At 35.0% G+C, this 26,432-nt stretch overlaps 1 protein-coding gene across 2 annotated transcripts in view; it reads right to left on the bottom strand.

The window, feature by feature from the left end:
- Positions 1-731: 731 nt before the first annotated feature.
- The window catches only part of WDR36 (WD repeat domain 36), a 37,980-nt gene continuing 12,279 nt past the window's right edge, over positions 732-26,432 (bottom strand). Inside the window, exons 12-23 of one of the 2 annotated variants that reach the window (XM_084882804.1) lie at positions 25,341-25,486; positions 19,309-19,423; positions 18,684-18,849; positions 18,303-18,411; positions 15,668-15,747; positions 8,640-8,747; positions 6,591-6,688; positions 6,060-6,205; positions 3,276-3,395; positions 3,000-3,081; positions 2,043-2,230; positions 732-908 (exon numbers count right to left, since the gene is read on the bottom strand). In XM_084882804.1, the coding sequence (XP_084738930.1) occupies positions 756-908; positions 2,043-2,230; positions 3,000-3,081; positions 3,276-3,395; positions 6,060-6,205; positions 6,591-6,688; positions 8,640-8,747; positions 15,668-15,747; positions 18,303-18,411; positions 18,684-18,849; positions 19,309-19,423; positions 25,341-25,486 (1,511 nt within the window). In that variant the 3' untranslated portion in view covers positions 732-755. The remainder of the gene's footprint in view (positions 909-2,042; positions 2,231-2,999; positions 3,082-3,275; positions 3,396-6,059; positions 6,206-6,590; positions 6,689-8,639; positions 8,748-15,667; positions 15,748-18,302; positions 18,412-18,683; positions 18,850-19,308; positions 19,424-25,340; positions 25,487-26,432) is intronic. The other variant, XM_084882805.1, reaches the window with a different exon arrangement.

The following is a 26,432-nucleotide window of genomic DNA, read 5'->3' as shown; positions in this document are numbered from 1 at the left end:
TGTCTTTCAGCCTGGACTGAGCCCTCTCCCAGACTGGGAGCCCTCAGGGGATGTCCGACTGATGACTTAGGCCTGCTCCCCTGCTAAGCCCTCAGTCAGACATCCCTCTGGCAGTCCAGGACCTCTCACTCCTTACTGCCCCCTTGCTCGCTACTCCTTTCTGCTAGGCTCACTGCTCCTTAGCACTGTGGTGGAGGTGGAGAGGCTCTTGCCACCACCATTGCGCCCGCCAGCCATGAGCCTAGCTTCTGTGGGAGCACACCGACGACCAGGGGGCAGCTCCTGCATTGAGTGTCTGCCCTCTGGTGGTCAGTGCACATCATAGCAACCGGTTGTCCTACTGTTTAGTCAATTTGCATATTAGCTTATTATATAGGATTATAGATCAGTTTTATCTTCAACATGATTAAGCAACATTTTACATGAAATATCCAGAATCTCATATGCTAAAAATATTAAAAAAAAAAAAACATGAGCTTGTGAGGACAATTAAAAAAAAGTCATACCTAAGTAACTAATGTGAAGAGGCTCAGAAAATAAATTATTTGAGTAGATTCTTTAGGTTTTTAAAACGAAAGGCTGGTATCATTTTATTTCAAGAAAGTATTTACCTTTTAAGTGGAAAATGACTGACTAGTCAGTAATGCTACTAGCATTTATTTTCTCTTACAATGAAACTTGAAAAACAAAATATGCATTAAACTGAACCAATTTAATATAAAAGTCGTCAGTTTATAAAAGCCACAAATTTGTTTTTATTGTAACAAAGCACTTTTAATATAATTTAAAATGCACATGCTTTGATTGAAGAGTGATTGCAAATGAATCCAGTTTCCTTCCACCTGGGATGACAACTGTGTCATTTCTTCAAGAAGTTTTGGCTCTGAAGGAAGCATTTTAAGGTGTAACTGAAGAAAAAAAAAATAGTTGAACATTTAAGAAAATTAAATTTTGTTTATTCTGGACTCAACATTTTTACTAAGAAATGTCAGAAGACACCATTCTGAATATTTTTTTTCTTAATTGCTGATTTGTTACCATCTCCCACTTCCTTCTCCTCTATCAAACTTTTCTTAGTTTGAGTTCCTTTATGTATTGTCACACCCTTAGCAGAAGAGAAGTGTTCCTCACTCTCCTCCACTAAGAATAGTCCTCAAACAGACCCAGAAGAAAGGACACAGTTCTTACACTAAGTCCTTTTCCTGTGCTTCTTTAAGTTTCTCCTTCAATTGTAACCACTGCTAATGCATGCGGCTGGGCTCTTTATTTTGTTTTCTAAAGATTTAAGTAACTTTTTCTTTTTTTGATAAATTTGGGAAAGGATATAGAAACAGTGGCATATTTCTATTTTTTTCATACCACATGCTACCAATTAAGTATCTACTTTATAAATAATTTTCAATAAGCAGATCATGTGAAAAGATTTTATATATTGATGAAGAATCATATCTGCTATCATTGAATATCAGCATTATCTATCTTCTTCAATCCATTATACTACTGAAATTAACATGAGTGCTCCATTATATTAAGCATGATAGCAACTCTGTTATTGCCAAATCACTTGAAACTCCATCAACCAAAAGAAAAATATTTTTACCTTCGCATAGAAAAAAAACAAAGCAAAAAATGAATATAAAACCTGACTTTCTCTTCATAATCACAGAAAGACAGCCAAAATGTAACTACTTAAGAAGTTAATAGATGTCATAAAAAATTCACAGTGAGTTAAAATTCTTCTGAGTAAAAAATTTAAATAAATAAATAAATTTAAAACTGCAAAGCTGTGTAATCCAGCTGCCCAGTATGGCAGTCATGAGGCACAGATGACTGTTTAAATTTAAATTCCCAGAAAATGAAAAGTTTTGTTTCTCAGTCACATCAGCCACACTGAAGTGCTCAGTAGCCACATGTGACAGACAAATGGCTGCCATGCTGGACAGCACAGGCATCGAACATCTCCATCTTTGCAGAAAGTGCAATGAGAAAACATTGCTTCAGAGGAAGGCAAGCTAGGAAGAACTGTCTTACATTAGACTTACCTTTAGAAACAATGCAAGGTATGCCTGGGCTAACTCAAAATCACGCTTTCGATCCAACATCATTCCGATCATTTTTAAGAAACTCTGCATAACCTCTACAGACCCGCCACATTCAGGAGACAAGCTCCGCAGCTCTGTTTCAATTCCCGATGGACCTAATTCTTTCAGAAGGTTAAGAGCAGCATCATCTGTATTAAGTTTTAAAAAGAATCCAGTTATTACCTACATCAGTTCACTTAGGAAACTAGTTTTTCCACTTCATACCTCAAGCAACATACACATAAATTGCACAGGAAATTCTTTCTGTGGGTTATTTTTTTCTGTTAACTAGTAGAATAAACCAAATTAAATAAAGCCAGTACTGTAAGAGCTGTAAGCACTTACTGTTTATCATTACTAGCTACAGACTATAGCTTTCAAAAAGATAAATCTATTATTAACAAACTCAATAAATTTTAAAATTATCTTTTGATGAGAAAATTTGGGAATATCTAAAATCATTGAAGACAAAAGTCTCTGTTATATTCCCAAACTGTATGGCAAACTGTTTTTGTAAATAAAAACAAAAGCAAAATTTGAAAATAAAAAAAGCATTAAGAAAATACTATTCTAAATATAAGCATTATCTTAGTTTAGTGTCACTCATCTATAATAATAAAAGGATAATATGCTAATTAGATTGGACATCCTTCCGGATGAAGCCGGGGACAGGGGGAAGCCAGGTCCCGGGTGCCTAGAAGGCCTATTCTTGCATGAATTTCATGCATCGGGTTTCTAGTTTAATATAACAGTAGAAAAGCTAAAGTTGCTTGAGAATCAAACCCAAGTTTCAACCCTTTTAATTTTTACTATCTTCTTTTAGCTACTGAGAAACCTGCTAATATTTCACTCAATTTCTTTTCATAGAAAGTAAAATAAGCTAAAGATACTTGGTAAATATTTTATAATTTAACTTACATTTATTATTCATGAGTCCTTCTTCAAGTTTCAAGAAGAAATCTGATTTTTGAGCCAAAATTCCAAGATGTACCACTTTAGACTTAAAAATAAATACACATTACTCAAAAAACACAAGTGTAACAAAAAATATATATAGTCTATAATTAAAATCTATCATTAATTTACTCTATATGCATAAAACTGGGTGTTGGTAAAAAAACAAACAAAAAACTACAACTGTATAATACAAACACACACACACACACAGTTAGAATGCTCCAGTTTGGTTTTTACCTGCTGTGGATCATTATTTTGTTCAGGCACAGCATATCTGGGTACAAGGCCAGGAACTGTTGGTATAAAAAATGGTGCTGACTTGGGTACTTTGGGAGGTTCCTTTGGTTTATTCTTTTTCTGATTAAAGAGAAAAAAATAAAAAGACAATCAAGTAATCATCTGGCTAACAGTTACTAATATTTAATTCTCAAGAAATTTTTTTAAAAGTTCAAAAAGGAATGAAAATTTTTCAGATTAGAATGTTAAAATAAAATCCCATCAATCAATATCACAGATATCTTTAAAGTGAGTTTCCCAATGCAAATCTCCAGAACCCCTGCTAATAAGGCAGAAGAGAAATGACAGGGTTCAGGAGAAACCCTACGACAGTGGTCGGCAAACTGCGGCTCTTTGGCCCCTTGAGTGTGGCTCTTCCATGTGCAAGTGCGCACATACAGTGCAATCGAAACTTCGTGGCTCGTGCACAGAAGTGGGTTTTCAGCTCTCAAAAGAAATATCAATCGTTGTACTATTGATATTTAGCTCTGTTGACTACTGAGTTTGCCAACCTCTGTCTTAGGACAAATACACCTCATTTTCCTGAAACATCAATATTTAGGTGAAGAAATAATAATCAAACACTTATGAAATTCTTTAATATTAAAATATAATCTTTTTATCAGAATGGGCTAGAAAGCAAAATTTACTAGTGCTAAATATTTTCCCAGAGCCCAGAGCCTTTAGAATTAGGTGTGATATTTTTGTGAAGCTTATCCCTAATTCTTCTACTTAGTTGAAATTTTTTATTTTTCCTTACCAATATTTTTTTTTTTAATTAGCAAAAGAATACTATTTGCCTATTTATAAAATGTTTCAAGTGTTAGTAAAATTCAATCAGGAAAATCACTATTGGATTTCCCACCAACAGAATTTAGTTTTGAATACTCCAAGTTACACACCACTATCTCAAGAGCATTTGATAAAGAGGCTTTGCATGGTTAACTGCCTGATAGAGGGGTCTCATAATTTTACCTCCCACTATTCTCTTCCATTCCAGGAGCTCTGTAAAACTTAGGGAGATTTGCTTTTTGAAAGAAAACTAGGGATATTGGTGGCCTTAAAGAGGAATGAAATAAAAGAAAGTTACTGCCTGAAAACAGAATAAAGTACTGCTAAATTACAGGGTAAGTACAGCCCTTCTTTGAGGAATAAGAGTCACACTTTCACTTCCTACTCACTGCTACAGAGTGATAAGGGAGACAGTCCATGAACTGTAAATAAAAATAAAAGGCTTTGGAGGAGCACCACAGTGCTCTGGAGATTATACATCTCCTTTGGAAAACCAAAAGTAGAAAAATTGCCACAAAACAAATATAAAATTCTAACATTTTTCACTCAGTAGGATATAAAAATATTGGAAGTGAGCATTTCTCTCATAAAATCATTCACTCAGGTTTTTATTTAAGTCTTTATGCAGAACAAACTATGTCTTAGCAAGGAACACAGTAGTCCAAAAACTTAGCTTATTAATTGGACATTACTGATTGCTCCCTTCACTCATCTACTACTTACATTTTTTCACGTGTCATTTTTTTTCTCAAGTTACTTTTATTTTTTATTTATTTATTTTTAAATATATTTTATTGATTTTTTTACAGAGAGGAAGGGAGAAGAACAGAGAACAGAAATATCAATGAGAGAGAAACATCGATCAGCTGCCTCTTGCACACTTCCCCACTGGGCATGTGCCCGCAACCAAGGTACATGCCCCCAACCAGAATCGAACTCTTGAGTCCACAGGCCAATGCTCTCTCCATTAAGCCAAATCTGTTAGGACTCATGCGTCGTTTTTAAAGCTAGTCCATGGAGCACTACCTTTAGCTGACATATATTGGGCAACAGCTTAGAGGAAATTAACATGTGAAAACTTTTCTTACCCAAGACACTCATATCTGTTTGGGTACTAAGTTATTAGTTACAAAACACTTCTACTTTGGCATAGTTATGGATGTCCTTACACTTTTATATGGCCAGCCCACAATATGACTTGCATACATATGACCTCTAGTAATTTATGTGTGTTTCTTACCAAACCAAGCTTCATAATCAATGCTTAGCATTATCACAGAATGGCCTCTATAATTTTCTACTCTGGTCTATTCCTCTCAATTGTTTTCACTACTCACAAATGAGGATCATGAAACATGCTTTGAAAAACACTAATATACTATCTATTTTTCATGTAAAATATAATTTCCTCAAATACAAAGGGACCAGGTTTTTTCCTTTGGCACTGTCACAGGACATTGCCTACTACCTAGTTCTTATTAACTTACATACCTGGATCCAACACAGCAAGCTCTAAACATCTTCTTATAGTTGGCAGAGTAGCATACAGAATAATAAATGGTAGTTAAAGCTTAATTTTTAAAAGACTAGTGAAAGTCTTTTCATTTCCAAATGACTAGTGATAGATATCACACGTGGTGGCAATATTTTTTTTCTTGTTTTAGAAGTTAAAAAAGTAGCATAGAGGCTGGATTAAAAACATCACATTTCTAATAGCTCTGAAGTTGTAGGCTGTACTTCTGCTGTATCCAAAGGTCTGTTGAATGGTCTCAAAATTAATATAAAGAGAATTCTGGATATCACACTAGATTAAACGGGATTCAACTAAATGGCATGCTCTTAGATATTAACTGTTCCTCCTAAAGCTTTCAATGTAAGGAAAGCTATTTCTACTACAGAAATTGCTTCTGGAATGTGTCTTTAGGGTGAATATTCACTGTACTACAGTAGTACCTTAATAACATCAAGATTAAGAAGGTTTTTCCACCGTGATTCAGGAAGGAGGGATAGAGTCACCAACTGCTCATTCAACTGTTCTGGAGAATCATACTCTATCATTTCATCACTTGGTTCTATGGTTTCTTCTGATAATTCTACATCTGAAAACAAAAATTGGGAAGGGGGTAAAAAAAAAAAATTAACACAAAATAGTATTTTTATCATGTAAAAGAAATTTAATTCAGACCAAATCCATTAGTATTTCATAACACGCTTATTCAATATAGATTTGTTAAACTCTTATTTAATTTCCTCATCTTCTCATTATTAACTATAATTCCCATCACAAGACCTAAAACACTTCTCCCTAATACCACTAGATAATCTTATCAATCACATTTTTGTGAAAATTTATGAAGTCATTCAAAATATTTCATATCAGTTAAAAAATACTCTGATTGAATAGAATAAACTTTGCCTTCAGTAGCAATACTCCCATTTAGGTTTATGATATTATACTTCAAAAAATTACTATTTTGTGATTACCTTCAGTTTGACAAGTTCCAGGAAGCATCACTACTGAAGGAACATAATCTGTGGGAAGTGGCCGTAATGAAACGACTGAATACAGGGAAATATTGGACCTGAGAAATAAAAACATAAGCCATATTTTAAAACTTATAAATATAGTTTTTTTGGGAAAAACTTCAATTACTGGTCTAAAAAACAAAAAAACTTCAATTACTCTATAATCTTGAATTTGGCTATAGATTCCAAATCATGTACAAATTAAAAACAACCTCAAAGATAAATAAAATAGTATTAATTTGAAAATGTCTTGATTCATGTAATAGATGTTACAAGAAAGCTGTGCAGAAACAATATTAATGTAATACACGAAAGTATTTGAGAGATCAATACTAGGTAGTACTTTTATAAAGTAACATAATCTCCATATCCTTATATTGTTTTGATAATTGTCAACCTTCAGTTAAGGAAATAATATCTAACTGAAGGAAGAAAAGATTCAGAGTTAAGTCAGATACAGAATAAGATAATCAGATCCTTGAGATTGTAAACAGTCATGGATTTCTTCTTCCCTAGAATGGCCCTCTAAGTGGCCATCTTCCTGCTACCTTGACCCTGCACCATGACCTTGGATGACTAATCAAGATGTAGCTTCCTATTCCAAAGTGAGTTAATCAGATTCTGTTTTCCATACATAATGAATTTATAATGAAAAATAAAAGTTGGGGAAATCAGATTCTGAGCTGTATTAATAGTGATACTACATAGCTACTAAGGTTCCATAGCTACTATTTTTCTCTTGTCTTGATTGTTCAAGCTTCACAGATTCCAGGAGATACTCCATTTTGCTTATTAAGGTGGCCAAAGTGTATTTCAATTGCATACTGAATTTACTTTTGTGTCATAAAAATTTAATTAGAAAATTTTATAATTGGAAAAAAAGGGTAAGTTTTTTTTTTCTCTTCCTCAATAATTAATAACAGTTAAAAGACATAGACATCTGGCTGAAACCGGTTTGGCTCAGTGGCTGGAGCGTCAGTCTGCGGACTGAAAGGTCCCAGGTTCGATTCCGGTCAAGGGCATGTACATTGGTTGCGGGCACATCCCCAATGGGGGGTGTGCAGGAGGCAGCTGGTTGATGTATCTCTCTCATCGATGTTTCTAGCTCTCTAACCCTCTCCCTTCCTCTCTGTGAAAAATCAATAAAATGTATTAAAAAAAAAAAAAAAAAAAGACATAGATATCTGACCTTAGGAAATAACCAACACTTTTTCTCGGCCCAGATGATGGACCATTTACCTTGACCTCTTACATGTTCGTCACAATGGAGTTGGGTGTGAAGAGTTATGCAACTAGAACAATCTTAGCAAACACCTTTCCCAAACACTGCCTTATAGGTAAAGTAGTCTGAAGTTTACAAGTGACTCACTAAGGTTATAAAGCAGTATTGGGATAGTGGCAGAAGGGCCAGAACCTGGTTAGGGACTCCCATTTTTCTAACATTTTAAAATTCACATATCTTTTCTGCAAAATATAAGCTAAATAAGATAACAGATAAAAATCAATTGTGTGGTTGAGCAAAGTTCTCTAAATCAGTGTTTTTCAACCTTTTTTGGGCAAAGGCACACTTGTTTCATGAAAAAAATCACGAGGCACACCACCATTAGAAAATGTTAAAAAATTTAACTCTGTGCCTATATTGACTATATATAAAGTAATTCTCTTGAATAGGAATCAAATAAACACAAAGAAAGTATTTTATAATTACTTTATTATGAAATATTAAGTAAACAAAATAGTGAAAAATTATAAATTCTTGTCTTGTCTGCACCTACGGTACACCAGGCAACATCTGTGCCGCGGAACAGCGGTTGAAAAACGCTGCTCTAAATTATCAAGCAGATGTTGAATCAGCCATAAACTTATAGTAAATTAACCCTCTGGCAACAATGTGACATTTCCATTTTATAAATTAAAAAAAAAGGTGATGTTAGCAACTATGGCTGTCTGACAATATCATCTTCCTTCTCCTCTTTACCCCAAACAGAACTATATGAATGAACTCACCACAGATAAATTCCAAGGTGGTCCACATGGGAAGTGGCCAGAAAGTCTCCAGTAGGGGACATAGTAACATTGAGAGGAGCCGAGTCCAGCAGAAAGCTGTCTATAAGGCTACAAAAGGATCAACATGTTAGATTCTACCAAAACATTTAATTCACAAATACATTTTTGCTAAACAATATGAGATAATACAGAAAAGTTTCATTTTTATTTTTTAATAATCACCAATACCAGAAAGGCATCAATAACAAAGATTTGTCAGTAATGTTACTATGTGAAAATAACCTCTCTTAATGAGAATGACCCGGAATATCAAACTGATCAATTAGCCAGAGAAAGGTTCACCAGGAAGAACACAGGAGGAAATGCTCTTTTTCTGGAATGCCATTTTGGTAGACTGACGAGAACATTTCGGAAGATGACACACATTTAAATAAATCTAATTATCAGTACTCTCTTGTATTTTTGTTATCCCAATGAAAATAATAAAAGTCTTTGGCAACAGAAGAAATTAAAATAAAATGACTATAAATAAGAAAAAAGAAAACAGTAATGGAAAAAAACTTGAACAAGTCTGTTTTTCAAATAGGTAACCACACTATACATGAAACATATGAAAGAATTCAGGCTACAGAACATAACCATAAAACAGTGTATAAAAACTAGTCTCACAGCTTGAAAAGTTGGAGGGGTTGAAAAGTTGGGGAGGGCCGAAACCGGTTTGGCTCAGTGGTAGAGCGTCGTTTGCATACTGAAAGGTCCCGGGTTCGATTCCGGTCGGGGGCATGTACGTTGGCTGTGGGCACGTCCCCGGTGAGAGGTGAGCAAGAGGCAGCTGGTCGATGTTTCTCTCTCATCGATGTTTCTGGCTCTCTATCTCTCTCCCTTCCTCTCTGCAAAAAATCAATAAAGTATATTAAAAAAATAAAATAAAATAAAATAAAAGTTGGGGAGGAAGGGGGAGTGATCACCCCCCGGTAGGAGGCTCAGTGTAGGCAGCTCAGAAAACAGTTGGAGGTGAGCCTTCCAAATGGATACGATTCAATGGATGTTGATGGCAGAGAACGCGTGTCCTGGCTGAGGGAAGTGTGGAGGGCAAGGCGAAGGAAAACACAACCAACTGGGTTTAGTGAGAGTGCAGCTGGTACATAAGCATACGGCTACATACAGGCTCTTGAATACAAAACACCTAAGTTTGTTTTTACTTTAATCAATGAAAAGTCACTGCAGGCTTGTGATCAGACAATAATATAATCTTCACTTTCATAAAAGATCTGCCATCAGAATGTAGAGAATATGTGAACAGGAAGAAGAGTGAAATTATGCTAGCAGTCATCTAATAGCATTAAAGATCTGAACTAGGATGGTGATAGCAGGAAGTGACATGAGTGAATTTAATGAGCAAAGAGAAAGATCTGCAAAGGAAGCTTCTTAGGTTGGCTAAGTGTGAATACTTTGTGTACTTTTAGAGAAATATACTGTTTTCATTATAGCTATTTTAACAACTATTTTATTCACTGAAAGCAGTACATTATCCATGGGAAACAATAAAAGGACTGAAGTTCAGAATCTACATTAAATAAAACATTATTTCAAGAAATATAATAGTAGTCAACAACTTTTTTTAGTTTCCATGCTAGGAAGTATCCTGAGCCTTTGAGTCTACTAACCGAATCCTCACTACCCTATGAGGCAGAACTGTCTTTATTATATAAACTAGATACTCGGTGCACGAAGATTTGTGCAAGAATAGGCCTTCCTTCCCTGGCTGCCAGCACTGCTTCCCTCCAGCACCCAGGATCTGGGCTGCTTTGCTCCAGCCACAGCCAGGCATCTGGGACTGGGGCTGCTTCACTCCGGCAGCTGCTGCCATCCACTGGGGGCGTGCTCTGAGCCACACCATGGCCACTCAGAGCATGCCCTCTCCCCTGGTGTCCGCTGAGGCTGGGGGCAGCACGCAGTCGCCTCTCAGCGTGTAGCTTGGCCTGAGTGATCGTGATGCAGCCTCCTCCTGAGCCCGTCGTGACTCCTGGCTATTTTGCATATTACCTCTTTATATATATATAACATATATCGATATACATATGTTATATATATATAAGTATATATAGATAGATCAGAAAATGAGGCCCAGTAAGATTTAAAAACTTCCTCAAGGTAGAAAATTGAGCCAAGAATGTCACATAAGCAGTCTGTACTCTTAATCACTATAAACTCAGTAAAACCACTGCTGAAACTAAAATATAACAAGCAGCTCAACAGCACATTTACATGCTGGGAATGTCTACACTGGTGATTCATAAGCAGCGCAGATGTGAATAAAGTCTCTCCAGTGGAGACATTAAGTGACTTTTCCAAAATAAAATCTCTTGTCCTAGCCAGTTTTGCTTAGTAGATAGAGCATTGGCCCATGGACTGAAGGGTCCTGGGTTCAATTCCAATCAAGGGCTCATACCTAGGTTGTAGGCATGATCCATGGCTGTGGTTTGGGTGCAGGCAGGAGGCAAGCAATCAATGTGTCTCTCTCACATTGATGTTTCTCTCTCTGTGTCCCCCTTTCTAAAAATCAATGGGAAAATATCCTCAGGTGAGGATTAATTAGAAAAAAAAAAAAATCTCTCAATTTGTTCAGAGTATAATTAATACTGTAAAACTTAAATAACGAATGATAAAAAAATAAGCCTTAAAATTAGGAACACTGGAAACACACACCAAAGTGAGCTTAGGACAATGACTAGTATTTAATTCTTATTTATGGGGGGAAAGGTGACTAATAACCCATCTGACTTCTGTTCAAACTTACTCTGGAAGCTCACAAGAATGCCTTCTCTTGAGAATCAATAGAATTGGGGAAAATAAAACCTTGGTAAACAATTATTATATACCAAAGACTGTTTGTTTATATTATCTAACCCAAACAACCCAGAGCAAAAACATTACTCAATGTATATAGATGAAAATTAAGCATAAGCACAGCAGTTTCAGACCTTACCATTCCTTGTCTTGATCAATATTTGTGCATTAACTTAACTATGTGAGGGGTGAAATGTCCTAACATGTGTGCTAAAAAGAGAATCTAAAATCTACTGCTTGAGCAAATTTATTTTATATAATACTATAATTATTTTGTCAAATTCATTGTGCAACTTGATTCCACAGCTGTTGTGTGGGGGTAGACAAACCTTCCGTTATGTAAAAGCATCAAATTGAGGAAGATGATTTCCACATACAAAGCATATTTTACATGGCCATATTAATTCATAAAGCATAAGTGTGCAGGCTTAATCCCAGACTTAACTACTATATAGTCCCTGCCAAGGTCACAGAATGAAAAGTCCCAGATAAGGTCTATACTTTTTGAGAGAACATTAATAAAACCCTCACTGTAGGATATCATATTTTCAAGCACAGAGCCCTGTACACTAAGTCATTTCTGGTTATATCAGGTGTGGGACACCTATTTTCTGCCAAGGGCCATTTGGACATTTATAACATCATTTGTGGATCAAACAATATTGTCAACTTAAAAATTAGCCTGCTATATTTGGTTAAACATTTAATTAACTGACTCCTAATGCCTTGCCAGGGCCAAACCAAATGATTTTGAGGGCCTTATACAGCCCACAGGCCAGATGTTCCCCACCCGTGTTATATCCTGAACAAATGCAGACAGTGTGTAGATGATCAATTTCCAAAGTGATGGAATCACCATACACAAAAATCTTTAATGAGTAGAACGGATAGTTTTGCCTCAGGGAGAAATGCAAAATAACATTCTATTCCAATTATTCTCATATAATGCTCCTCAGAAAACAGCAATGAGACAGAACAAAATGCAAAATTCTATTAAAGCTACACAGCTGGTGTGACTCAGTGGTTGAGCATTAGCCCATGAACCAAGAGGTCACAGTTCGATTCCCGGGCAAGGCACATGCCCAGGCTGTAGGCTTGATCTCCAGCAGGGGACATTCAGGAGGTAGTGGATGGATGATTCACTTTTATCATTGACTAGAGGCCCAGTGCATAAAAATTCATGCACTGGGAGGGGGGGGCCCTATCACCCCAGTGGGGCTGAGAGGATTGGGCACTGCCATCTTTGAGGGTGTGGCATCAATTAGCATATTCCTTCCGTATTGGTTGTGGGCACTGCCATCTTTGCGATGGCATGAGTGTCAATTAGCATATTCCCTCTATTAAATAGGATGTTTCTATCTCCCTCTCCTTTAATCTCTCCAAAATTAATAAAAATATATTTTTAAAAATCTATTAAAGCTATTTTATACTTTTCTCATCCCCAAAAGTGTTCAACATGAATGTCCAGTAGATTGGGGGGGAAAAAAAAAAAGAAAGATGATAGTGATAGGGAATGACAAAAAATTTCAACTCTGCTCCTTTGAGGACCCTACAAAATAAGAAAACTTTCTCTATTTTAAAACAACTTTACAGGAAACAGTTCAGTGCCTATGCAATTGTTTTAAATAGGCACAATTCCAGGTAGATACATCTGTATGTTACCACACCCAAAGGTTTACTCATAAAGTTTCACTTTTCAGACTATGTAATGAGCATATTCATTCTTTAAATATTTAACATGCTATGTAAATGACAAAGTTGCATACTTTAGAAAGAACTAGGAATCTCCAAAGATTGTTATACAAATTATGATATAAAAACAGGGGAATCAAAAACCCCAACAATTACATATGGGTGTATGATGAAACACTAATCCTCACTTCCTCATTATCTTCTACATCAAGAAAATTAGTTCATTCTTAATAACATGACACAGCCCAAGCAAGGTGGAAAGCACAACTGTTGGGAAATGTTTTTTCCTCCAATGCTTATTGCAGCAAAATGTAATTTATGAAATATGCCACCATGGGCAAATCACATCGCTTCTCTTTGAGCTTCCATTTCCTCATTTGGAAAATGGAACTAATAACAATAATAGTACCTACACCCATTCGAATATGAGGGAAGATGAAAAATAAAAGTATATAAAGTGCTTAGTAGCTAATGTTAAATGGTAATTTAGTTGCAATTAGATAGCAGCAGTTGTGTGACATGGCTTTTCAAGCTTCCTCATTTACTTAATTTCCAATCTTAACCAAAGTAGTCCTTATTTTTGTCTTTATTAAAATTAGGCTTTGGTTCAATCAGTATAGATATAATTATTTTCTTTTAATAATCCCTTTGTGACTCATTTCTTATTTTTGTGTCTCTGCCAACTTCATGCCTTTGTATTCGTTTAAAATTGTCCAGTGTTCACCTAAAGATATCAGAATCAAAAATTTATCAAATTTAAATCTGCTCAACTTTTTACTGAAATAAAAGATTTAGCAGAAAGACTAATGCTGAGTCAAAGACTGATAGATTTAAATGCTTCTAGATCCTATTTTTTCCATTCCAAAGATAAACTCGCCACTTTGCAAAAATATTTTGCCAATTTAGTACTACTGAACATTAACCTATCTCTCCCATCTAATGTGAACTAAAACTACTAAAAAGGAAATGACAAGGGCACATGTCAACTCTATTACTTGTACATCTTTCCTACTGTAATTAAAGCAATTCAAATTACAATGTTCATTTTTAGAAAAATAGCAGAAGTCCTAAACTACCAATATTTCTAACAATGCCTTGTTTTTAAAGTAAGGAAATACCAACTTTTGGTGAACTTTTTGAAGTTAGAGGACACAGCCCAGTAACTAAATTTTGCTTTACTCTATTTTAAGTGGAGAAAAAAAAAATGTGTGCACAAAAGCTCCTAGTTATTAGAGCTGGACTAATTAGTAACACTCTTTTGTTGTACATATTCCAAATCATGTGCCTATGCTGGATAAATAGCTGTGCCTCATTCCTATAGCAAGCTTGAAAGGAAATGATTACATCAGGGTTTTTCCTTTCTAAAGGTCAAAGTGCTTTCAAGTATGAGCTTGTCTATTTCCTCAGAAAGAAAAAAAAAAAGAGTAAGTAGAATTGGACAGAGCTTAGTAATTTAGAAATATTTCAGGAGATTAAAAAGTACCATCTTCTGAACCAAGAGACAGATATAGAGAAAGTAAAGCAACAGGCAGACTGTCAAATTACAGTGGGGAGGGTAGGGATATCAGGGGGAGATAATAGATCAACCGAAGGACTTGTATAAATGCATATAAGTACAACCAATGGACATAAAACTATGGGGAGGGAGGGGATGTGTGGGAGGGAGGGAGGGCAATAAAAAAAAATCAAGAAAATATGTAAAAAAAAATAAATAAATAAAACTAAAAAAAAAAAAAAAAAAAAAAAAGTACCATCTTCTTTCTCACCAATGTCTTTCCTTATGGTATATTCTTGTTAATGAGATACTTTGCTATTCCCATCACTCCTTCCTAAGCAATTTTATGTTAATATGATTTTAAATTGCATCTATTCCTATATAATTTTTAAAAGTATTTTTATTGATTTTTGAGAGGGAGTGAGAGAAACATTGATCTGTTGCCTCCTGTAGGTACCGCAACCAGGAATTGAACTCAAAACCTGACTATGTTCCTGGAATCAAACCTGTGACCCTTCGGTGCTTGGACAATGCTCAACCAACTGAGCCACAAAGGCCAGGGCTATTCCTATACAATTTTTAACAATAAGCGCGCGCACACACACACACACACACACACACACACACACACACGCATTCTCTCCATCTCCAATGTTCAAATTAATTAACGGAATCAGATAATGTTTGCTCTCTTTAGTAGCAAGTTTAAGTCTATCAGATAGATTTCTGAACCCTACTGGGTTTTATCTAATTCTTTTCATTCTTAAAGATATCTAAAATGTCTTCCTTCAAGAATTATGTTAGAGACAGAGAATATATAACATACATCAAGGAAAGTTAAGGTTTTTGACCTTTTAACTAAATTCATTATGAACAAAAAACCATACAAAATAAAAGTTTGAGTCATATTTTTAAAAGCATATAATCCATTAATTACAGGTAAAAGATAATGGTTTTCTGATAGAGGTTAGGGATTTAAAAATAAACTCACCACCCAGAAGGAAGATCCCAAGTTCTGATAGAGCAATCCATTGAAGCACTTATTAACCAACGACCATCAGGACTGAAAGCCTTTAAGTTAAAAAAAAATAAAGAAGAGCACATACATAATCTGTGTGGGTGGGAGTGTATGTGTGTGTATATACATGTATATGTATGTTTGTAATGTTCATGCCTACATTTTTAACAGCTTAAAGAATGCAATAAATTAAAAGATGCAGACTACTTGATAAACTAAATTCAGTAAAATTTAGACTACCTTATTTTATATAAAAGAAACCATTTCTTATATACCACTGATTGGGATATAGATAAGGATTAGGCTTTTATAGGAATTATAAAAAGTTTTGAAAATTAACAGTAAAAATTAAGTCTTTATTCCAGAATCTCATATATTTATAGAAAATTAACAAACTGTGTTTAACTACAAATCATTTTTATTATTATTATTTTTTTTTAATAGGCATTTTTAAAAATATATATATATTATTGATTTTGTCAGGGAGGAAAGGAGAGAGATAGAGAGTTAGAAACATCGACGAGAGAATCATCGATCAGCTGCCTCTTGCACACCCCCTACTGGGGATATGCCCGCAACCAAGGTACATGCCCTTGACCGGAATCAAACCCAGGAACTTTCAGTCCCCAAGCCGACACTTTATCCATTGAGCCAAACCGGTTTCGGCTACAAATCATTTTTAAATATAAAGCTGCTGTTCTGAGAGCACTCAATTACTAGAAGAAATATTTTGTTATCTAATTTGATTACAATGTATCTGTGAAAGAAACAAAAAATAAATTTTCTTGAAAAGAGTCTATATATTAGACTAGCTTTCTAAGAATAAACCTAATTTTGAATCTTAAAATATTAAAGTTACTAAAAAAGTCCTTATACTTTTACTTATAGTTTCAGTTAAAAATCTTTTCTTCATTAATCATGTTTGATTTCCAAAATATAACCTAACTCTGCAAAAAATTTCAAAATAAATTTACACTATCAACTACTCATTAAGAAGATATAGCTTTAATAAAAAAGAAAAAAAAAAAGGAAAAAAAGAAGATATAGCTTTTCTATCAGTAAAAATGAATAATAATAGCTCTCTCCTTGCCTTTAGCAAGTGGAAGAAGGCCCAAAAGGAAAACTTTAGGGTTTATAATGGCAGTAGATTGTATTCATCCAAAAGTATAAGCACATCACAGGGATCATGACTATCCATATTAGCACATATTTGGATAAGAGGACTGTAATTTGTTCACCAGGGCTGCAGTAATATTGTGGAAACTCAAAACTTCAGGTCCAGAGAGATCAATTTACAGAAAAGAAGAAGATTAATTTACAGAATAAAACAAGCATTAAAGGACAGGGAAAATGATCTGATAAGTAAATCTCATAGATTTAATTTAATACTGAGTACTAGAAACTCCAAACACATAAGTTGAAAAATGTGAGAAGGGAAAAAAACACACAAAAAACAGGAAGATTGTTGGCACTGACAAATGTTTTAAAAAAAATGCTATTTCATCATAATTATCGCGGTCCCACCCTCATTTCTGTAGATATTGTCACAACAAATTCTGTTGATGGGTAGTTCTACCAATCTTCAATCTCCAGAAATCTCCAGAACACCACCATTTCCTGACCATTTCTCCTTATTTTTAAGGAAATGGGTAAGCATTGCAAATTCTGATTTTTGGTATGAGAATAAATAAATAAAAGTAGCTGTTGGAACTGGTATTCAGTAGCTAGGATTTTATTTTTATTTTTTTCCCCTTTTAAATAAATCAAGGAATCTGCAATTGATGCAAAATGACAATATAAACTTAATATGGTCCTTTACATACACTTTTCTAAATCAGACTGCTTCTTATATCATACATCTCTCCATAAGAATACAATAGTAAGCTAAATCACATTATCAGGAATTAGGCTATACAAACTCTAGAAATAAAATAATACTAGCACATACCAGGTACCAGATATTCCAAGTCTCCTAGTATTAATTTTTTATGCATGTAGAAAACCAGAAATAAGTTCCTTCAGCCTAGTTTAATACTAAGTCAGAAATGCCGAAACCGGTTTGGCTCAGTGGATAGAGTGTCGGTCTGCGGACTGAAAGGTCCCAGGTTCGATTCCGGTCAAGGGCATGTACATTGGTTACCGGCACATCCCTGGTAGGGGGTGTGCAGGAGGCAGCTGGTCGATGTTTCTTTCTCATCGACGTTTCTAGCTCTCTACCCCTCTTCCTTCCTCTCTGTGGAAAATCAATAAAATATATATATATATTTTAAAATACTAAGTCAGAAATGACATACTTACGTTTCAATCTCTAAAGTATATTTTGGTCCTGCTTGCAGTCTAAGAGAAAAAGATAAACTCTGCGATATATATTTTAATCTGATGGCATTAACTCCCTGAGAAATATTAAACTTGCTTTTAATTCTACATTTTCCTTAAAAATCTTTTTGAAAATTAGTCTCCAAATTATTTCTTTTAAATATTTCCTCATACTAGTATGATGAGTAGTTCAATGCTATTCAAGGAAAACAGTTTCAATTATTTGAACATTTTTTAACTAAATAGAAGCAGAAGTGAGTCAAGTTTTGTTTAAACATTTAGTTAGTTTTACCATGTCATTTATTTGGCCTTGGTGTCCAGAAAACTCTCTGACAATCTTTCTAGTTTCTATGTCCAGAACACTAATGGAGAAGTCATCCAAGGCGAGTCCCAGAATGCCACTAGCAAGATAAATGCATCAGTTTTAATAAACAAACAAACAAACAAACAAACAAAAACTTGAACTAAAAATCTCACAGGCATTGTAATTTTTTTTTTAAGTCAAGTGTATCTTTGGATTATGAATAAGCAAAATGCTGTTTTTTTTAATGTTAAAAATCTGATTCTCTCCCCCACCCCACCAACTTGGTAAATTATATACTTTACTTAAATTAAGAACTTTTACCAAAAACATGAAGAGGAAAATTCATTATCATTAAAAGAGAAACTTTACCTGTCTCTGTGTAGCAGCATCATATTTGGAGATGAATCAAGACTCATGGAATGGATTAAAATTTTGTTTTTAAAGTTCCAAAACTTGAGTAATCCTTCACTACCAGTTGTAATTGTCAGCTGGTTTAATCCATCCACTGAAACACCTCTTACAGACCCTTTATGAGCTTTAAAGCATATGTTAAAAGAAAAAAGAATAAGAATTGATATTGCCTCTCTGAATACTGCATGAAGAGTGATTCCTTTATTTAAATATCTAAGTTCCACTATTTACCTTCCCTAAAATTTTGATATTACTCTGAATTTTAGGGAGTAGGGAGATTATTACATTGCTCAAGTAAAAACAAAGTTGATCAGATTAATACAGAAAGGTTTCAAAAAACAGTTAAGATTTTTCTGCTTAAAGAAAATTTTAATTTGTATATTATCTACTTTCCCATAACATCTGTGACTTAATTCTCTGAGTATTTCAACATGGTGGCTATACGATATAATGGTAGTATCTGTCATATATAGTTGATAATAGCCCATCAAAATGGCTAGCAGTCAAAAATTTAATACATGCCAATAGTTATTAGCCTCATACTTATTTATATTATTTTTTTAATAAGAAAAAAATGCAATACCTTGATCCTCACCAAACCTTCCTCGATGTATACCAGATTGCATGTTATATACATCTACAGTTCCTGATGAGAGACCAATCACAGCAAAATTTCCACAAGAAGTTATATCCACTGCCTTAGGGGGGAAAAAATTAAACACAAGTGACACAGCAAACAACTAACATTTTTATTGTACTTTAGCTTCCATAGTGTTTTTTTATCTACTAATTATCTTATTCTTTTTTAAAATAAAGCATAGCATGACAAATTAATTAGTTCATTAATTTTCTTAAACATTCCTGTATTTGGATATATAAGAAATATCTGCTTGATTCTATCTCCTTTCTCTAAGAAGTATGAAGACATTATTATCTAAGACCATAAAACATAACCGAAGTAACTCAGTTGAAATTTACAAAGTCAGAATAATTGTGTTATCATCTGCTTTCAATTTTTAATTTATTCCCCACAGTGCTCAAGTCAAAGCATTCCATTCCCTAATTTGTCTTTATCTTACCTTACTTTTGTAATTGCTTCCACAACTATACAAAACTAAAAACCTACCATTAAATGTCCAATAAAAAAGCTCAAAATATTTTAATTATGACATGTTCGGAAGAGAATACATGAGACATTACATAGAAAACATTAGTTTAAAAGCAGTTTCTCTAAAATAAACTCCTATCTTACTACTTAAAGTGTCAGTCAATATTGTATTAATGAGGTGTCTTTTTTCCTATGTTAAAAACATGAGACTGGCTCTATATTGGATCGTGGCCAGAGAAATCCCTGATTGTCACTGTGTGTCAGTCAGATATTATCCACCCAAGGAAGAATTGAAAATACTGCTAAATTTATGCCTAAAGAAATAAACTTCTAAAACCTAAAATAAAAAACTTATTAGAGGCTATGTAACTTTTTGAAGCAGTATGTCCTGACTTTATTTTTCTAGACAATTAAAGCTTATTCCGTAAAAATATATATTATGGGCTAATCTTTAAAAAAGCATTCTCTCTAAACAGAACACAAACGTAATCTTACCTACTTTAAAAACTCATAAATGTTTATACTATGTTGTAGTTATAATACCAGGAATTAATGGAGATAATAGGATATAACCTACAAGCAGCAAAGGACCCCGATGTGCTTGCTATTCCTTTTATAATTTGTATTTATTTACTTTAATTGATTTTGAGAGAGAGGAAAGCAAAGGGAGAGAAAGAGAGAAACATCCATGTGAGAGCAAAATATAGATCGGCTGCCTCCCGCACATCCCCTACTCAGGAACTGAGTCCACAACCTGGGCATGTGCCCTGACCAGGAATCGAAATGGCAATCTTTTTTTTGGTGCACAGGATGCTGTCCACCAGCCTGGGAGAACTTGTATTCATTTTAATTTACTGTTGTTAGAGGCCTGCTTCTATAATCTCTTTTTCTTACTTATTCATGCTAATCTCTTATCAAAGACAGCATAAACAAAGCAAAATGAGTAAACTGAGAGGGTTACCTTTAAGTAACAAATTGTATTTTAGTGTATCGGCTATCTAATAAATATTTTTGTTTATTACTTTCTGATTACTGTTTTTTTCCAGGTAGCTGAGTTTGCCAAACATATGACTAAATATATACATATACTTACTATGCATATATTCAATGATCTGCTTCATCAATAAAAGGCTGTGAGTTAAGAACACAGGTTCTAAACTGAATAGGTCTAGGTTCAAATCCCAGCTCTTCCATTTACTAGCTTTACTGACCTTAGGCATGTTACTCATTATATTAAGCATCAGGTGTTGTTTTTTCTGTTGTTTCGTTTTTTTTAAATATATTTTATTGATTTTTTACAGAGAGGAAGGGAGAGGGATAGAGAGCCAGAAACATCGATGAGAGAGAAACATCGATCAGCTGTTTCTGCACACCCCTCACTGGGGATGTGCCCGCAACTAAGTTAAAATGCCCTTGACTGGAATAAAACCTGGGACCCTTCAGTCTGCAGGCTGACGCTCTATCCACTGAGCCAAACCGGTTTCGGCAAGCATCAGTTTTATTGTCAATAAAAAGAGGCTAACAATAGACCATATCATAAGATTGTTGTGAGAATAATATACAATAATATGTGCTAGGCAGAGACACTAAAACAAAGCAAGCACAGAAAAACCTGTTAACTATAATTATCATTACCACTACTATCAAAATTGCTACTCAAAACTGAGCAGGTAGCCCTGACCAGTTTGGCTCTGATGATAGAGTGATGGCCTACGGACGGAAGGATCCCAGGTTCGATTCTGGTCAAGGGCCTGTTGAGGGCACATCCCCAGTGGGGGGTGTGCAGGAGGCAGCTGATCGATGTTTCTCTCTTATCTGATGTTTCTGGCTCTCTATCCCTCTCCCTTCATCTCTGTAAAAAAAAAAATCAATAAAATATATTAAAAAAAAAAAAAAAAACTTAGCAGGTAAACTTAAGACACTTAAGATAGAATCTCTATTATTTAGAAAATAGTATAAAATCTTAAGACTGGATTTCTGTACTACGGCTAATAAAGCATATATACTTACAAATAAACTTGTACAAAATAGGATCATATGTGGAGTTCAACTTTTAATAAGTATTTTTGAAATCCTAGCTGCTTCCTTTGCAGATACTGACAAGCTCATCCTAAAACTCATATGGAAATGTAAGGGACCAGAATAGCCAAAACAATCTTGAGGGGTGGAGGAAAGTGGGAGAATAAACTTGGAAGATTCAACCTTCTTGAATTCAAAACTTACTACAAAGGTAAAAGGTATAAAAATCAAGACAGTTTGGCACTGGCATGAAGACAGACCGATAGAACAATAAAAGAGAAATGAGAGTCCGAAGTAAACCCTCATATAATGTCAAATGATTTGGGGAGAGGGTGCCAAGATCATTCAATGGTAAAAGAATAATCTTCTGAACAAATGATGCTGAACAACTAGATATTAGTATTAACTCAGAAATGATTACAGATCTAAAAATAAAAGCTAAAACTATGAAACTCTTAGAAGAAATCACAGGGGTAAATCTCCATGGCCTTGGATTAAGCAATGATTTTTCTAAAATCACTAGTATATATAAAAAAAAAAAAAGTATGTTAAACTTCACTAAAGTTAAAAAATATTAGCAGAAAATGATACCAGCAAGAAAACAAAATGATGGCCCATAGATTGGGTGAAAATATCTAAAAATCACTTATCTGATAAGGTACTTGTACCCAGATTATATAAAGAGTTATTAGAACTCAATAATTCAAAGGTAAATAATTCCATTAAACAATGGGCAAATGATTTAATAAACATTTTTCCAAAGAAAATACACAAACAGCCAAAAAGCACATGAAAAATGTTCACCATAATTAAGTCAGAGGAAATGCAAATTAAAACCACAATGAGATACTCACTAGGATGGCAATAACCAAACAGACAGTAACAAGGCTAGGATATATAGAAATTGGAACTGCTATACATTGCTGGTTAGAAATGCAGCTTCTTTGAAAAACTGGTTGGCAGTTCCTCAAAAACGTTAAATAGAGTTATATTATGACTTAATCATTCTTCTCTTAGATATAAATGCAGAGAAATAAAATACATGTCCACATAAAAATCTATACACCAACGTTCATAGCAGTATTTATAGCCAAAAAATAGGAACACAAATGTTCATAAACTAACTGACCAAAGGCTAACCAAAATGAGGTTTCTACACAAAATGGAGTATTCAGCAATAAAAGGTATACAGTATTGATACAAGCTACAATATGGATGCACCTTGAAAACATTATGCTAAGTAAAAGAAGAAAATCACAAAGATCATATATTGTATGATTCCCTTTATATGAAATCGCCAGACTAGGCAAATCTATATATCTATATTCTGTCCTATCTAATAAAACAGTAACATGCAAATTGACCATCACTCCAACACACAAGATGGCTGACCCCATGTGGTCAAAGATGGCTGCCCCCATGTGGACACAAGATGGCTAGCAGGAGAGGGAAGTTGGGAGACCAGGTCTGCAAGGGAGGGCAGTTGTGGGTGATCAAGCCTTCAGGGGAGGGAAGTAAAGGGTGACCAGGCTGGCAGAGGAGGGAAGTTGGGGGTGACTGGGCAAGCAAGGAAGGGCAGCTGGTGGGAGGGGGAGGGAGAGGAGGCCCAGGCCTGCAAAGGAGAGCAGTTAGGGGGGACCAGGCCTGCAGGGGATGTCAGTCAGGGATGACCAGGCCAGCAGAGGAGGGAAGTTAGGGGCAATCAGGCTGGCAGGGGAGCAATTAGGCATCAATCAGGCTGGCAGGGGAGTGTTAGGGGGTGATCAGGCTGGCAGGAAGAAGTGGCTAGGGGCAATCAGGAAGGCAGGCGAGCAGTTGGGAGCCAGCAGTCCTGGATTGTGAGAGGAATGTCCGACTGCCCTTTTAGGTCCAATCCCACCAAGATCAAGCCTAAATGGGCAGTCAGACATCCCTCGAAGGGTCCCAAATTAGAGAGGGTACCGGCTAGGCTGATGGACAGCTCCTTTCCCTGTACAAATTTCGTGCACCAGGCCTATAGTGTGTGTGTGTGTGTGTGTGTGTGTGTGTATGTATGTATATATTTATAGGCCAATATAAATAAGCTATTTATAGGCCTATTGCTATGATGCACACTGACCCCCAGACACTCAACGTAGGAGCTGCCAAGCTACAGTGACTTGGCAGCTGCGGTTCTCGGGTGACGCATCCAGAACCAGAGAGGAGAGTTCCTGACTCTAGGGTGTGTCACCTGTGAACTGCCCTTTCGCAATCTGGAATCCCTCGGGGGATGTCTGCAGGCCAGGCAAAGGGACCCCTGCACCAGGCCTCTAGTCTATCTATAATAATAAAAGCGTAATATGCTAATTAGATCTGACATCCTTCCAGATAACCTCTGGAAGAAGCTGGGGCTGCGATGGAAGCCCCAGTCCTGCGTGCCAGAGAGAAGCAGGTACCAGCAGCCTGGAGAAGGAAGGCCTACTCTTTCACAAATTTTGTGCATTGGGCCTCTAGTCTAGGGAGATGGGAGAGGGAAAAAGTGAGAGAATGTGGATAGCTATTAATAAGTATAATAGAAGATTTCAATTTGAGGTGATAGGAATGTTCTAAAATTAGACTGATAAAATTTTGGTGATGCTTGGTAATAGAATTTGGTGCACCAATTCTATTAATATACATAAAACCATTGAATTAATTGTACACTTTAAATGAGTGAATTACATTTCAATAAAACTGTTTAAGAAAAAGCAGAGATAATATTTCTCCAAACCAAATTTGACATTTTTCTTTATATCTTAAATTTGAACCTAACTGAAGATTCACATATTAACAAAAGAAAACAAAATAAAATTTCAGAGGAATAAGAACTTAAAAATAAACCCTGGCATTTAAAACCTGTATTTAAATATGTTTTGACAGTACTCAATCAGAATTTCTCTAAAAGGCATTTATCATAATAGACATATGTGGAAAAACAAGAAATAAAGGATTTAAGTAACTTCTATACCTATTATGCATTAAAGATTTACCTAAATCCTATTCATATAATGAAAGAAATCAAGGAAGTAAGGAAGAATGAAAATAAAGAAGGGAAGAAATCTTCAGATTAATATTTATTAAATAAAATACTGTACACTCAACATAATTCAGGCGAAGAAATATATTAAAAGCTCTGGTTGATGTGGCTCAGTTGGATGGAGCTTTATCCCGTGCACCAAAGGGTTACTAGTCCCCCTCTCTCTCTCTCTTCCCCCTCTTCCTCTCTCTTTAAAACCATTAAAACATATATAAATGATGAAATAATCTTCAAAGGGTATTCTGAGTAATCCTATATACCTAAGAAAATTTAAGTAACCAATATACTACATCTGATTAAGCAAAGCTTAACTTCAACCAAAAGCAATTCTCTGTAAGCTGGAAAACTTAATACTATTAGGGACTAATTTGAAAATGTTATGTTCTTTCAACCAATATTATCATCAATAAAGTTGAGTATAAGAAGATTACAAGATGGTTTTATGCTCACTTACTGTTGCAGTAATGTCATCTTTCTTCAGCTCTTTTGGCTTGAGAAAGTAAGCGCCTATTGTAGATCTTTGATAGTTCCAGGTTGAACAAGATAGCTTACCCTGATGGCAAGCAATGATACCATCCCAGTCACTTTCACGAGCTTCCTCTAAAACATAATTAAAATCATAAACCAATTGCTTTCATTCCCTCACTAATTTCTTCACCTATCATTTATTAAGCATTTAATCGTCCATGTTATCATTAGACATTAGAGACACAATTATAAACATGTAATTCCTGATAGTAATGAGCTTACAATCTAACAAGAGATTCTGATCAGCATAAATTACAGTAAAATATGATTGTGCCTTATAACAGCACTCAGGAAATTTGCTAAGAAATTGGGGAAGAGTAATAAATGTCTCCATGAAAGAAGCAGTAAAATAAATAAATATTAACTGGAAGGATGAGGTAGAAGGGTACACACAGGTCCAAGAGTAACCTGAACAAAATTAAGTACAGCAAGTAGTGAAGCATTTTCTTGAGGGGTGAGAGGAGGGCAAGGCAACTGGGGCCACACAGCAAAGTGTCTTGAAAGCCATGTAAGGAAAGGAGATTCACCCTAAAGATAATGAGGGGCCACAGAAAGATTTTTAAGAGGAGTGACATGATTCAGATGTTTTAGAAACATCACTGGGTTCTAAGATAAAAACCAGAAAGGAAGACGGTCAAAATTAAAATTAAAAAAAATATATCAGTCATCAGGTTGTTAAAATAACCTTGAAGTAAAAATGGTGCTTATACAGATTTTATATGATAGTTTTCAATCAATAATCCCATTACCTATGCATCTTTCTTCAAATTACTTCTTTGAATGAAGCACTGCTCTAACGAGATAGTATATATTAAGATCTGTGTATTTAGATCTTTATTAGCCAGAGCTCTGTATCGTCAGTTCTTGCCTTTTTATACTAGTGAATTTCCTTATATTAGGCATGTCAGAATAAAAAGGGATACAAAGTGATATATCAAATATTGTTTATTAATAGCTCTTAGAGATGAGAAGCCTGAAATTAATACATAACAAGTTCAAATTATAAGTAACTCTTTTT

Source organism: Pipistrellus hanaki (assembly GCF_964339955.1).
Source record: "Pipistrellus hanaki genome assembly, chromosome: 4".
NCBI lineage: Eukaryota > Metazoa > Chordata > Mammalia > Chiroptera > Vespertilionidae > Pipistrellus > Pipistrellus hanaki.
The sequence above is the reverse complement of the archived record's forward strand: the minus strand, read 5'-3'. Positions and strand labels throughout refer to the sequence as shown.